The 17,093-nt window shown below is 33.7% G+C and overlaps 1 protein-coding gene across 1 annotated transcript in view; it reads right to left on the reverse strand.

Moving 5' to 3' along the window:
- LOC110994465 overlaps positions 1-15,960 on the reverse strand; it is an 80,943-nt gene extending 64,983 nt beyond the window's left edge. Inside the window, exon 1 of the mRNA XM_045628845.1 lies at positions 15,355-15,960. Coding sequence (XP_045484801.1) covers positions 15,355-15,643 — 289 coding nt within the window. The 5' untranslated portion in view covers positions 15,644-15,960. The remainder of the gene's footprint in view (positions 1-15,354) is intronic.
- Between the last annotated feature and the right edge of the window lie 1,133 nt (positions 15,961-17,093).

The raw sequence follows: 17,093 nt of genomic DNA on the forward strand, positions 1-17,093 counted from the left end.
TATGGATATCCAGTAATATGGAATTAGCTTATGTCAAAAGTAGATTCAAAGAATTGGGTTGACTGTATATATTGCATCAATGGTAATTTGACTCTTCGATAAAAATTGTATCATCTTGCATAACATGATATTGATAACTAGGGTGAATATGTTTTATTCAATTTACGTTATTTTATTACCATAATTTTGTTTCAACAGCTTAAATTGGCTCGTTTATGCCACCTTCACAAAGGCTTCCTCGTTTTTAGGATCTTCTCTATATCTATATATGTATATAAAAATGAATTTCCGTTCGTTGAAAACATAAATAATAAGGAAAGAAGAATAGTAAACTGTTAATAGCTGGTAAAGTTGATGTCTTTTGTCTTTCAGAAATATAAAATGGTTACTTGGCTGTCTATTATTATTATAGATTTAGCCTTTGGTAAAATTGTGTTACTTGGGTTTATTTAAAAAGCTTGTATTAGGTTTGACGTATGAAGTATATGTAAGTGATTCGAAGTTCACCGGTTAATCTAGTCTAGAAAAAAAAATACGCAAAAAGAAACGTTGCGTTCTATTATTGATGGTCAAGCGGACGTTATTGTACGACACAGCATATCGTCATGTCGTCACTAGAGATGTTTTTGACCAATCAGAATAGAAAGGACTTCGTTTACAAGACTTTTCGAGTTATCAACATACCTACTTAGTATGTGCAAGAACGAACTGTGCTTTGAGAACAGGCCAAGAAAATCGGACGGGTAATTTTTATAATTTTTTTGAACTTTGATAATTTTTGCACGTTGTGTTTTTTTCTCATTTCTGTTCCGCTGATGTTTAGCGTTTGTTACTGTTATTATTATTACATTTATCATACCAACCATACGGTAGCGTGGCGTTCTTGCAGTTCAGTTCTTCTCGTCTGCTTTTCATTTGGTAACTAGCAGTAGAAGTAAATTTAGCTTTAAGCTTTTTTCTAATATTTCCCTTCATACGCTTACATAATTAACAAAATGAAGAGATATCTAATGGGTTTAAATTTTAAATATTTAATTTTATTTGCTATTTCTTTCGATATTATCGTATTGGTTTAGTAAGTATAATATATGTATCTATGTATGTTAGTAAGTAAATGGTGCCAAACATTCCCAAACGAAGCACTTCATTCATACGTTAGCCTTAAAACAAGTCTTTCAACGTAATTTGCGTTTACATATGTATGAACAAAAAGATAATAAATTTACAATGTAGGTAGAGAAAATCTTTTCGCTACATTTATCCTTCGATCGGGTAAAGTAGCTCGCAGCTTAGCTGGCGTTTTTTACTCGCTTCAAGACTGCATAAAAGCATTTTTACATGCACAAGTGCAACGTAGCGTGCAATTGTTGCTTTATTCCGTAAGATTTTCGTGTAGGAAGCGCACAGTTCAACGTTTTCATTTTGTAGAAACAATAAAACATTTGCAGAAGTGAATTTGAGGTATTCGTACATTGTTTCTATTGCTTAACTGCTTTTTGGTATGGTATTAGAAATATAGCTTAGATTTTTTTGACGTGACAGCGTCTTATAATTCGATTGAGCCGGGTGCACGTGCACGCACGAAAAACCATGACGCATGCGGCGTTACCTCGCTCTGAGGAGTTCAAGTTAAGGCTTGAAGCACAAGCGAGAGCGCGGAACGAGCGACAAAGAGGCACAATCGGCCTTCGCGTTGGGCAGCGTTCATTTGTTTGTAACTTAATCAATTCAATTGTGATTTCCATTTACCTCCTTCTATATCCATACAAAATATTTATCAAACAAATAAAATAGATTTTTTTTCTTGAAAAATGCAACCATTCCATCAGTATTTACTTATGACGTCACGTTCAACTATCCTCAGCAAACCGACTTACCAGACAACCGATTTTTTTATTGCTTATGTATACAAAACAATACAATGTAATAACTAAAATTATAAACAGTGCGAAGGTCTCCCTTCACACTACTTTAATACATGAAAAATATTATTATAATACAAAACCAAAGCAAGATAAGTGAGAGATACACTAAAAACGAAACCACATCATAAATGCCTCGTTCTCACTGTAATCTACGTATAAAAAAGGATTTAATAGAATCCCGTTTTGATAATATGTAAGCCTTCGAGCTAAAGTTAGTAGATTTAGATACTTCAAAATCCCGTAGAAAAGCCAGACAGAAGATATAGAAGTTATGTTACCACAAAGTGGGTCATTATTCTTACAGGCAAGAAGATATGAGAATACGGGCCAAGATCGGGCGGAGAAGGAGGCTTACCTGAGCCGGCCTTAGTGGTTGGATCGACAGAGTGGAAGGCTGCTGCGGCTGAAAGCCAGCATTTGTTGGCATAGAAGAGGGCTGTCAGATTTCAGAGACCAAAACTTTTTGGGTCACAAAGGCAGTGGAGTGAGTGAATGAGTGAACACAAGACCACCGGATTGAAAAAAAGGTTTTTTTTGTCTATGACAATAGTCTTTTAATAAAAATGTTATCATGGCAATAGATTCGAAATGTTTTATTACGCTTCGCAAGTAATGCACACCCGGTGGTCAGATGTATCACATGTCGCAATACGATCGAAGCACAAATCGATACGGTATCATAGGGCTGGCTGTCTTATATTTATATTTAAAGGGTTCTATGAATACTGGATCCATACACTGTAATACCTGTCCTACTTTTATAATCCCAAAGGACTCTTCGTGTCCATTCCACGGGTTTTTATGAATATGGTAAAGTAAAATATATCACGGGGAATCTGGAATTTTCTGGAAACAACTTAGGTTGTGGCAATCCAGAATCCTCGTGATATTCCTATATATGATATTATATTTCTATGATATTTCTCGATAAGCTAGAGATAAGTGTCACACGTTGAAGCCACGGCTAACACTGCTCTTAATCAAAACTATACTTCACAATAATATATTTTGCCGTTAAACTTTGAAACTGATAACCCTATATTATCCGTTATTTGAATTACGATAAAATACAATCTCTGGGTCGCGGTGACCATGCATTCGCACGTACTAATGTTTAATTAAATTATCAATATTACACAACTTACACTCAATATATTGACTTTAGAAATGTGTACTTTTTATAAGGCAATTCGGTTTCCGGCTTCTATTGATTAGATAACGCATCGAATTCCAACAGAAAATTAATTTGACGTAATTGATCACTTTAGGAGCAAGGAGGATGTTCTTTAGGAACGTCAGTATTTCTCGTCGGCGAATATTTTTCTTTGACATCCCTGGAGAATGTAAAAATTACTTCATTTAAATATAAACTGAATGGAACGAAGAAAAACTTTACTTTTCTGTTAAATATAATCAATAAGTAAAAAAACAGTAGCACTACAAACTTTTTAGATCTGGGTGTCAAAGCCTGTTTTCAATTTAGGTGATCAATCTGCTGATACACGCCGTCGTCGATCTAAACTCTAAAGCAAGCTGGTTTGTAAGCTGCTAAAGCAAGCGAATGTTAAATACTAACATAGACAGATAGGCTATGCCGGGGATCGAACTTACGACCTCAGGCAAGAGTCAGATGCTAAATTCAATAGGCCAACATTGCATAGCCTAGTAATAATATTAAAAATTAAACAACTGTTTGTAACATTTATATGGACCTAAACATAATACATATCATATCAACGGATAGATATAGATAAATTAGTTTTTGCGAAGCACGCGTCTGGTGAGCATATGTCTGTCGCGTTCAGTTCATTGGGCGCGGGCAGGTGGGTAACGGTAGCTCAGAATAGTGGGGACATTGTCAGGGGACGCAATAACCTGCCTTCACCTTTAACGGTCACACCTCTAAGGGTTAAATACGTTATAATTTAAATTCTTGAACTTTCTGCACAGCTGCGCATTCCGACGAATTGCATAATACGTAAATTTCGATCAGTGGTTCTGCCTTTTTACAAAATGGCGCGTCATGACCGCAATGCTCGTTCTATAAGATTAAGATCAAATCACGAAAAAACCTGAAGAGAACCCGAGCACTTTACCGGTTTACGTTTACACTTCAATTAACCCTAAGCTTAAAGACTTGATAATTTTAAAAATCAAAATCTGATATATACCTGAAATTATGTTACAATTCGATAAAGATAGTATGGATAAACTGTCACGCAAGGTAGAGTTTTAAAACACGAACCATACCATGGCTCACCCTAATGTGAGCTCGTTTTATGTTTTTTAATAATTTGGTCTAAAGCTGCAGTGATTGTTGGCTCGAAGGGCGCAGCTGTTCCCTTACGGATTAACGGTAATAACTCACTTTTTTAAAGCGTATATCAAAACATCGATGTTTCTATGATTTAACGAAAAATATTCGAAATTTGAAAATACACGATACAACGACGAATCCATGGCGGGCTTTATTTGTGAATGAATGCAGTTATGTCCATTTATGGTCAATATAATATGCGAGCGCATTTAAAATCGTCTGCCGAAACCAGAAACGAGTGAGTGCGCACTGACAGGGTCGTTCACCGGCGTAGCTGACCACAGCCGCGAATAAATCATTGTATGGGCTTTGGTACGGTGACAACAGTACAATGCAGTCTAAACCAACTATTAACTATAGAATAATGAGTTTAAGTTTAATGTACAGGAGTATACAGTATAAGTACTTTGACTTTCAAAGGAACTTTTGAAAGAAATCCAGCGCGATTTCGTTACAAATTGCCTTTTAAGAATTCATCTGTTATTTAATTCAGTAGCCATCTTGATTTTATAAATTCATTTCACGATTCATTTAATGCGCATTTAAAAAACCTTCGCGGAGTAATGGGGTGGGGTTCGATTTGAGTTTAATAATTGAACCACGAAAAGGCAGGTGTACAATGTAGAAAACTCGCCTGTGAATGCTAAGTCGTTTATAAATATCCATTACACTAACGGGTTTCTAAAATGCCGGTTATTTCATCCCTTAAAGAGTACTTTAAGGTACGACCACGAGCTGTTAATAATCAGAATTTATTAAGTACTTACCACTCGGTAATGTATGTTATTGTTATGGAACACATGTTACGCTTATTTTAGGATAGGATTATTTCGAAGAAGGTTTAGACATTAGTTTTCAATAGAGACAGTGACGTTCTCTATTCTTGGAGAATAAGGCTCACTTTGGATTGCCAGCGAAGAAAAGTACCTATACGAAAACAATACTGCAGCTTGTCTACCTTTTATTATATAATCAGAAATTCAAACAAGATAATATTGATAGGTAATCTTTAGATAATAACTCTAATACTAACTAGTAAAAATACATGTGAATCACATCGCACTTGCGAGCTTCTAGCTTCCTGCTTTATTACCCTGTTATATAAAAAAACATGCTGTAGATTTGATGTTAATTGCCACATTAGCAATACGCTATTTAGGACAATAACAATTTTCAGCTTTTAAAACCAATAAAGGTACATTCATCGTACAAGTCTCGTGACAAACACAAAATATTATCACGAAACGACACGCCATATGAATATAAAATTCATGTTAAATTAGATATGGTATGGATAACGAAAATACGGCATAGATTATATCAGTCAGAGATTCTAGACTAAACGTTATGAAAAACTTTTTTGTAGCATTAAAAATATACGTAATGTATTAGTTCTAGGGTATGTATGTATGACTCTACCGTTTCAAACGAAAGCTAAATTATAGTTCAGAATTGAATTACTATATATGTAATGCAAGGTGAACCAAGGTCAAGGATATCATATATAATTATGAAGCAAGTCACGCTACATAATTACATAATACAATTTACATAGATGATCCGCATGATTCTAATTTCAATACAAAAAATTCAATTGATCGAATAAGAAAAACGTGGGAACGTTTCAAACGATTTTAACCTTCAATTGCAAATAAGACGTATTGTGTTGCTTCGTTGAACAATAATTAGATACTTCGTATATTTGTAATTTTAAACGTAAGTGACATTAAAATTCTACATAATTGATGTATGCTAGCTATGGATTTTTTTACTTATATATGTATGTATATACCGAGTATAACCCATCGATTATTTCAGGATCTTTTTTTATATATTATTCCTTAATATATTATATAGAAAGTAAAAGTACTAACAACAAAAATACACCAAGGGGTTTAACCTTGGCGCCTGAAGAGCTACAACACAGTACGACATTTAAATTCCCTATAAACTAGAAAAAATTAAATTTAATACAAAACACGAAACGAAAACATTACAACAGAGAGAAAATCGTTATTCGTTAAATAAAAATCTACTTAGTTTTCAACTAGGTAAGGGCTTAGATTCTAGATTATTTTAAGTACTTATCATTATATAAACACTTTTCTAATATATGTATCTTAATTCAAGAGATAATTTTTAATATTCAAGCTTATTAATCAGGTAAAGACAGCCGATGATGTGTTTATATATATGGTAGGTACAGTAGAAGTGGCGGAGAGTTTATTGCCAGTTCTTTTCTTCCATTCTTAGACCTTGATTCGAGAACTGGCAGTAAATGTAAAATTAGAAGCATTTCATAAATATTTTTGACGCTGATAAATGTACATTCTGTTACCTCTAAATGATTTAATATTTTTTCATTTTTACATAAAATTCATAGCAAGCTACTTAAGATAGAACCACCCTAGAACCAATACATTTGTATTGTCGGTACCGATATAGAATCATGGTAACATATAAAGAAAGTTAATAATAAACAAAAGTATATCAAAAGAATTCTAAAAATATTACTTCAATAGAAAGTCTTGTGATATCTTGAGAGCAACGTTATCTATAAAGTGTGGTTAATCTTTCAATGTCTGTGATTAATTTCCTGCTGTCGGCTCTGTTTCAACTTCATTCCCATGTCCAATGTCATCTTTCTACGGCCTATTTATTACAATAATGATTACTATTCTTCAAAGCTCTTTGTTATGACGTCTTTCGATTTCGGAGCTTGATATATTTTGTATCAAGCATTTGTGGTTAAAAGAGAAATTTTATTTATTTTCTTAATTAGAAACTATAAATACTTTATTATTAAGAAGGCATAAGCATTTTATTATAGGTAGTTATCCACATTGATTCACGTTCAAAAGCCCAATTACTCTTCCAACAAAACGTACCTGAAAACGGAAAATAAATCTAGTCTCTGCTATAGTTTCTATAGCAAAGTATGATTTGATTTATGATTTGCAAGTTTGGTATTGTTGTCTATCCAGACTTAGCATTCCTCGATACATACAGATAGGTAAAGAAAGTCAATCTTTATTACCACGTATACGTCGGAAACATAAGAGGATGGACAGGAAGCGATCTATACGTCACAAAGCGTGGTGTTCCAGAACCTACATAAAAGCAAATTTTCAAAATTCAACAACAAAAGCAAACTTTTGAATAAAACTCCGTATCTTGAACAATCACACGCTGTGCGTGCGCCGTTGCGCATTGTCCCCAAATACATTGAATAATAACCGCCTTTCCGTTTAAATAAAAAGTACGAATTTTATAAAGAACAATGGCGGATTCCCGATCATAAAACATGCCACGAAGATAAATGCAAATGAGTTTTTGTATACTATTATTGACTATTGATTAATGTAGGTGATCACCCCACTTCCTCTGACGGTGTGGTTATAAGTGGAACAAAGGAAGGGACTTCCGATCAGCTGCCAAACACCCTCACTTTTTGTGGCTTCGTCTAAGTTAGTCATACGTTGCATTATAACATAATGAACTCATACGAAAAATTCATAATCTAGTTAGTTGCTAAGAACGAAGCTTTGATTTGATTGGACGAGTTATTGAATTACAACATTTAATCCATGGTGAAATTCGTTTAATCGATAATTATATTACCTTTACTGATTGAACAATGAGGCTTTACGAAATAAGCTATACATCTTAAACACAGAACCTTTCTCCTAAATAGATACTATATTAAAAACATGTTAAAGTTTATTTATAAGTTAAAATTTAGTTATTGCAATGATTTCATAATATTAAACAAAATTAAGTTTTATGGCTCATTATTTAATTTTATGAATTATTAAAAACATATTTAACCATAAACTTCTGTAAATTAAATCTAACACGACGTGTCCATAACCATTGAACGTTTCATAAATACATAAAACAAATTCTCCAAACACATAAACGTCTTATAAGAATGGCTTCGGTATGTTGATCTACACCAGGAACAAGTCTGGCAGTCGTCTCCGAAGACGTGTGGGTATAATTAGCGTGGGCTTCCAAAGGTCATTGTCACCGCATAGACTAGTCCAAATTAAAATAAACCTATTGTTCTTGAGGGCTCTGATTAAGTACAAAACAGAAACTAGCTTTTGTATACAAATTAAGTTGTTGAATGTGGTTCTAAGGTAGAGGCTTAACTGTGTACATGGGCTATGTTAATTCATTGCGGATTTAAGTCTACAGACCTACGCAATGTCTGCTGATTTGTCAGATAAGACGACAATATTCTGTGCTGTGTTTATCATTCAACTTTTTATAATTATAACAACCTATTTATAATTACATAAAAAATACAGTTCAAAAACAAATGAAACGAAATTTAGTGAAGTGAAATTTTGTGTCTCCAAAGTACTGAACATTTTCCAAATAAGTTATGACTTAAAGGTCTAACCTACCGTCCAGGTCTAACGTACCAGGTCATCAAATTTAAAAAAAAAACAACTTTTATAAGATGTCAAGACATTCAGCTTTTGTATTTATGTGTTTTCTTGGGAGCTATTATGGAAATAGATATTTTAAACCTGTTTAATTTTAGTCTCTTGTCAACTTACCTGTATGCTTCGTTTACGAGTGTAGAGAATTCCTTTCGTCGTAAATTTTAAGCAAACCGCCAATGAATAGTGACGCGTACATACATTATGATATCCAATACTCGTGAGAAAAATATTTATTAAAATAGCTGAGTCAAACCTTGTCAGACTTATTCTTTTGTTATCTTTTTTAATATGCTTAAAACATAAAATACTTCCTTACTGCGTATAATGTTACAATTTCGCATTTATATGATAATGTATATGATAGGTATACCATTCTTCATACGATGTGTAAAGATATGGTAATTTTCATTTTGGATATTTTAGCACTATTATTTTTACTTATTAGGACATTGAATGTTATTTAAAGTGAGCAATTCTACTTGCTTTTGGAAGACGAATAGCGAAACTTTTATTTTATCCCCAGCATCGCACCCAATAACACCGGGTACAGCGAGCAATAAGAATTGAAGGCGAAATATACATAGATGTTAACAATAAGTGCAAAATAATAAAACTAAAATTTACCCATGCATATTACGTAATGGAAATTGTTAAAAGAGCCCCGACAATCATAAATTTAAATATAATTGTGCCATCATTGTATTAAACTTACTATAATAACAATAAATCATGCATTGATGTGAAATGAGCAATTAGTCTGCTCGATAAGTGCTATAATTACTCACCAAGCTTAATTAGTACAATTACCGTTTATACGTCTTTTGTTAAGCCCTTTCAAGCGATAGTCATTTTTTATCGAAATAAAAAATCAATGTATGACTTTACTCCAAGTACTTAAAATGAAAACAAAAACAAATATTTAGATTGACGGAAGCGCTTGTTAGAAAATTTATTCACTACTCTGCAAATAAATACATATTGCAAGCCTAATTTAGAATTATACTTGTTTTGATAGTGGGACCACAAAAACCTTAAAATAAATTCATTCATATACAACGGAATATTCGTAAATCGTAATACGTGCACGCATTGATATCCATTAAACAAGCAACTTTAGCAATAAGCATGTCATTAATATGAAGCCACAGTTTTGCAAATGTCAAAAGCCCACTCGGCCAGGGTCGGCTACCTGAAGGGTTTCTTTCGGAGAATTAAAAAAAATACAACAGCCCTGTCGTTCCCACAGTTGAGACAGGGGTAAGTCTTCAAGTACGCTTTTTGTTTAATGCTTCTCGAGGACGGTAATAAATAACAAGTGGTGTCTTTTGAAGTACATATATTTTACACACAAACGACTATTGAGTTATGAATGTCGCGATTTAATAGTTCATGTACACTTGTAGAACTTATTTCATTTTGGTAAAAATAGTTAAATGTTTCTCGTTATGGTCGCATTCGTAAATGTACTACAGGTTTGCTGCGATCAACTCAAAAATTATCACACAAGAAAATACAGTCGACTCTCGATATTTTGAAACTCATAGATATATTTCAAATAACGACGAGGGAGGGGGACTCAAGTAAATAAGAAATTAATTTCGTGATTTGTATATTTGTATTGTTCTTGTGTATAAAGAATTTAATACAATTAGTTACATTTTTTTATTTCAAATAGAAGTCTGTATTCTCTACTAAGATACTGTTACTTATACTTAAAATTATCGAGAGATTTTTCCAATTTATGGAATATTTTTCTAGCCATCGGAAATATTACAAATTATCGAGATGCAACCAAGTATACAGGATGACTAGAAGGTACGGTCATAGCAACCCATTTTAGTAGGTGCTTGTCGGTCTCTGTATAGCTACAGAGTGGATAATAAACCTCAAAGAGTGTAAAATTATGGAGAGTCCATTACTTATAGGAGATTTATATTTATGGAGTATTTGGCATTATATTAAGGTAAATTTTGGTAAGATCAGTGACAAATTCGCTAGTAAGCATTTTGCAACCCCTGAATGCAATTTTAAAGTTTCAGGGTATCATTTTCACGTCGCCCATGCGTGACAAGTTAAGCAAATTTAAAGCCGTTAGATTTAAGCCAGGTTTCAAATTACAAACGAGTACTTGCTTAATACGCAGCGACTGGAGACATTCTATAGCTTGCAAAATGATCTGAGGAAAGGTATTATTGGGGACGAAAGCCGACACCGCCTTGTGGCTACCAATAGTCTTTTTTATTATAAGCATAATTAGCAACACATGACATTTTCGCGTGCATCGATATTGGTGAATATTAATTACAGTATAAATAGAGTGTTTATATATTAAACTGTCTGCCAGACTGCCTAACTATGCATGACTTAATGTTTGTTTGAGGCTAAAAGCCTTCTAGCTCGTATGTATGATTGGGTAGTAGACACATAACCAAATAGACTTCTTATTGTCAGTTTAAAAATAAATTATTAAGACTTAAATCTGATGAGGTAAGGAAACCTATATAAGAAAGACTAATTGACTACATTACAATTTACGAGTTGATCTATTTTTTTTACCTTTTCGTGTTTCTTATGTTTAATCATAAGTACTTCTACATTAAATTTTGGTTTTTAAAGTAACAATGTACCATTTTTGGCAAGTTGGTTTAAAAAAAACTAAATCAAAACATATTCGAGCATCGGTAATTTGAACTACAAAAATCAAATTTACATTTACCTAAGTACTACCTTTAAAATGTCATATAAGGCATAAATGCAATAATTATTTAAATTGTCACAAGCAAATCTTACAAGGATAATTGGCGTCGAAAAATGAAAAAAAATGTTTCATTTCCTACTGCATGTATAAAGGTGGAACACATTTGCATTAAAATCGTCAAAAGAACTAGGTCTTTGGGTTTGATGAACCAAAGCTTAATACGTTAATTATGAAAACTCACAAATACTTTAATCAAAATATATTCATGTTCTTGCAACTGGGGAATACTATGAATAGAAGTTTAATGGTAGGTACTAAATAGAATTACGTATTTTACATGAATGTCATGAAATTTATGCTTCGCCTACTCTCGTAAATAGACGATATATTCTGGTTCGTGTTAGAAAACAAAAATCCCCGAAGAAGGTAACTATTCGACGTCAATTTTTGTTAATTCAACACAAAACGTTCATTTTTTAATAAACTAGTCTTAAATCTGCATTATAGGGTCTTCATTTAAATTTAAGTAATCTAAAATCCATTTGATTTGAAATACTTTGTACTAAAATCTGTATTGAGAAATCTTTTCAGTTTCAGTACTAAGAAATTTCCAATGAGAGATTTGAAATGAAAACAACAGTTATCATCTGTATATTTTTTTATAATTCTATGGAATCTGTTTTGGCTTTGGACGTTGTTTTCTTTTAAATAATATGTATATTTCTAGCTGTATACTAATAAATATAACGACACTTTTGTACAGCAGTACACATAAATTCAAATAAATCTTTTAAGGGTAACCCGCCCGTATACATTAACCAATTACCTAATTATGATAGACGACATCCACAAGGACAAGATTTATAGAATAATTCGATTATTACTAAGTGACATATTCTTGCTACAATCATGTCTTTAAAAGATTTGCGTGTTTAGTTCACTAGATATTATATGGATTAATTAAATGTTTCGGTGTAAATGGAGACCTAGTCACAGATTTATTATATTAAAATCATATATTTTGTTGTCAATGGTATTTTTGTCTATGGTCACTAAATACTCGCTCGTAGTTTACTAAAACTTCGTGAAGAAACCGCTACGCAATAGCCCGAAACGTCGAAAGCTATTATAAACAACAAAACTGATCACGACACAGATACAGACATTTGATGCCCAGACCTAATATGTTATATCGCCACTCTTCATATATTTAAGACTCCAAATAAAATTTTATGTTCACTATACAACCAGTAAAATCTTAAATTGTCCCAAGTATCGCATGTCAACGGCTTTTGGCAAATACTCCAAAACGAACGAATTCAAATCGAATAATATTTATATACAGAAATATAAACATTGTGAAGAATTATGAAGCTTTAAAGTATTCGTTGAAATATGAAATATTCATAAACTGGGGCACAACGACTTTCGCTGTCAGGTCTCACACCTAGCCTCCCAAGTCGGACTAATTTACCTGTCAGCTTCTATAATTTATGTAGCTTATAAGGCTTTTTCCTATGTATATAACAGGTCATTGATGTAAAAACCTAATGCAAATATGTATCTTGTATCTTTGAATATTGCAATACGCCGACGCATCACTTCAAATCATACCTTTCGTTTTATTCTATCGAATTTTGTAAAAAAAATCAGCGCTACGATCTTTTTAGGTCTGGGCCTCACTTTTCTGTACCTGCTTTATGATCATTTTACTAGACTTTCTGGTTCTAAGCCAGTTACCTCACGAAGTTTTCTTTCACCGTTCTAGCGAATGTTAAATGCATATTGAAAGAAAGTCCATCGGTACCTAAACGGGGATCGAATCTACGACGAGAACTGAATTTGTTTGAAGTCAATATGGCAGAAACATTCATACAATCTGTATCATGATTACTCTATCATACTTTATTCAAGTCTTTCTGAGGTGGACCAGTACGTTTCACCGTACATGGAATTTTTTTAATCATACGTCAGCTTCGTCACGGTTTCGAACCTTCACAGACCTTCACAAAGCCAAGTCTGATAGACAAATTCTATTCATTCTGTCCGATACTATGTTTACGCGAGAGTCTAATTACAGCTAAAATTATACTTCGCCGATTATCTGAAATTGTTACTTTAAAGATGACCTCTTAATTCTTATCGTACGTAATAATTATCCGCAAACGTCTTGTCTTTTTTTAATTACGATATCTTTATCGGTCAATAAACTTAATGTCTACAAGTTGGCTGTTAACATATTAATATTAACAAAACATTTATTTTACATACTAATATCCCTGTCGACTAAAGCAAACTTTCTACATCTTTACCCAGGAATGTCAAGGGTCAACTAATTAAAGACTATCGTATGTGATATATCAGGCACACCTGGACAAAGATAACAGGCCATTTAATACCTGCTAATAGTAAATGAACAGGACAGCATAATGTGACAAGCAACAAGTCACAACTGTAAGGCTATCAGGTGAAAGGTTGCGTAATGAATCGTGGTGTTTACATTCCCAAGACAGTCGCTTGAATATTTCTTTTAACTGAACCATCTGTTATATCTCAATCCCTCTCCAAGTATACGTACTTGTATGTAAGACTCTTGAGTATATACCATTGAATCTAAATATAAATTGAGATGTTTCCTCGTGGCTAAGAAAGTGGAATGCTTTAATTAAATTTTTAAAGAATACCTAAGATTGTTACTTAAATTCGCACGTAACATTTCAGCACAACATTACAGCTCAATCAGTAGGTCTGATTGCCTATAAAAATAAGAATTTCTAATAGCTTTTAAGTGTAAGATACGTAGACAGCGCGCCGGGACCGCATTATTGGATGTTCTTGAAATTATCTCGAGTCGAGACGTTTTTATGGTCCACATTGGAATCTGGATATTTTTTCCCATTGCGGGCCGTTCGAACGCCCAAACAGGTTTTTAGATAGCGCTCAGTAATGCATCAACTTGGTACGTTTTTGTATGGCGGCACGCTCAAGGAGTAATGAGTAACGTACATTTTATCCGAGGAACATTAGATGAGTTTTATGTAGGTATAATTTAATACCGCCGCTGTGAGGTGGGCCGTAACAAGTAACACTCGCTTACAGAAGGCAATATATAAGCTGTTTTAATATCCTCTTACGAATGTTATCGGATTGAGACCTACGTAAACCCATACATTGTGTTTTGACCATACTTTTGATAGCCCCGAAAAAATGTTTTGATGCAACCGTGTACCACATAGGTATTTGGGGCTCGGAACTTTAGACTTCAGTTGACTGAAATAATTTAGGTAAATGAAAGTTAATTGACTAACCAGTTGCTTTGCCAGGAACATGGTTAAATAAAATATGCTTAACGTCTCGGTAAAAAATATTAATCAACGTGCAATTTTTTTAAATAATATAAACTTTTTACACTCCAAAACTATCGCATATGTGTATAGGCGAATCAATAGTCACGTAATATCAGTTACAGCGTAAGTATAAGAAAACTTTTACTTTAGCTTGCCAAATCCACCCTAGACTAGACGGTTGCGGTCTCCGCAGAAGCCTTAAATAAAAAGACAGAAAGCCTACAACGGCTCATGTATTTACACTGCTACAACTGGTATATTTCATTCAAAAACGTGGCGTAAATGAAATGTTAGGGTGAAATTGAGACTTGGCGCGAATTATTTCTCCCGTATGTTCACACAGTTTTTTGGAGTCAATTTTTGCATTGTCGTTTTTCTGATCTCAACCTTGGAAAGTAAACGGTGTTTCTCACCTCATAAAGTGAGTTATGTAAAACATATTCCAAACAAGTGAGTGCATAATGTCTAAATCTACTTAACTTACTTTTTATACTTCGTATGTAATGAGCATTGAGGTCACTACGAGGTGTAACGATACCAATGTTTACGAAGCAAACACTTAGCTTAACAGTTCTTTTAACACTAACAAGTTGCAATTTAAACAGATACTTACGGACTGGCACTTTCTTCGGATCATATTTCTCGACTAGCTCATTTATTGTCACGATTTTTGCTTGGGCAGCTTTTGATCGCTCTTTAATGGCCTCCAGTTGTCCTGTCAGCTCACTGAATATGTCCTCGGCTAGAAGCACGAGGGACGCGAGTTGACGGAGAGCATTACTCAGAGTACAGTTAGTCACAGCCTGGAGTTCCTCATCCGTGACTTTCTGTTTCCCGTTTTCGTCCCGTAAACTAGTCCTCGAAAGAAACTTCGGTTCTACTACTCGCTCCACGAAAGGCATTTCGGTAGAAATATACTAACAAATCCATCCACTTATTTACCCATTCCCGCGCCGTGAATTAAACTTAATTCCGCCATCCATTCAACACACTTCACAAAAAACATCAGGTAACCGCCACTTTAAATTAACCGACATCCTGACCGGTGGGCTTTCACTTTAAAGACATATTATGAATTGTACACAGTTTTAGTAAGAATTGTAATTAGTGTGAACTTATTTAATTTCATTAGCAGAATTTGTAAAGTTTGTCTAAAACTTTTCATATTGTCGAAATCCCGCCATCGCGAGCGACACGCAATACGCAACTACGTACAACGACTGCACGAAGCAGAATGAAAAAATTCAAGCCGAAAGCGTTAAGCGCTTAGCACTAGGGGAGTGCCACTTAGCGTTAGCCGCTTATGCCTAGCACCTTGGTCATGCCTGTTGGTTTAATAGTTCATTCAAACTTAGTATTGTTAATATATCGCATTGAAGCAGCTCCATCTAAATGAACTGTTCGGCAAGTGGGGATTTCAGAGTGTTCATTATCGACAGTTTTTTTAAAGCAAGCACCTGCTACTTAGTACCCTATGAATTATTTAACTAGCTCAGAAAGCTCTGTATCGGGAACCGAACCCGAAACATCGTCGATGCTTGTTAACCATTCATCCAGGGAGTCGGTATTTCTTTATCCATTGCTACGTTAGGCCATTTTTATTAAATTTTATAAACATTATGGATAATATAATATAACATTATGGATGGAAAGCAGATATTAAAAATTGTTCAAAAATTCTGTGTTCTGATATGACGCTAGATGTCAGATTAAAAACTATATAGTTACATCGATGAGTTAACATCCACTAGATGACGCTGTTATCATTACACGTCACAATCATAGACAAAGAAGCGTACTTTACATTAGAAATCTGAAAATAAATAACTCTGAGGAAAATAAAATATGTGAAACCTTAAATAATAATGAAATGTTACACTTTATTTACATTAATATTTCAAAAAACATAAGAGAAGAAAATAATTGTTTTTTTTTTCTAATTTAATTTGTGAGAAGCATTTATACGACTAAATATAAAACTTGCAGGAAAAATATTAATTTATTGCGGCTAACCCAGAAGATATACAGTTTTTCAATATGCCAAATACTCATAAGTCATAACCTGTGGTCATAATGTCAAGTTAACACTTGACATTATAACCACCATTTGAGCGATAAGCAGTGTTGCCGTTCTAGAGACTTTGTCGCTAGATCTAGCGGAATTCACGTGTGGTTAGCGGCAAAAAAATATTTAGAGACTTCTAACGGATTTTGAGCCGTCGCATATGCGACTTTTTTTTGAAAAAAAAATGGAAAATAATGTGTTTTTTAAGACCACCAATACACCTGAACAACCTTAAACATCCGTTCTGGCATAAAATATCTTCAAATAGCCTATAAATTATGTAATTG

The sequence above is a fragment of the Pieris rapae genome, chromosome 7 (assembly GCF_905147795.1).
Source record: "Pieris rapae chromosome 7, ilPieRapa1.1, whole genome shotgun sequence".
Lineage (NCBI taxonomy): Eukaryota > Metazoa > Arthropoda > Insecta > Lepidoptera > Pieridae > Pieris > Pieris rapae.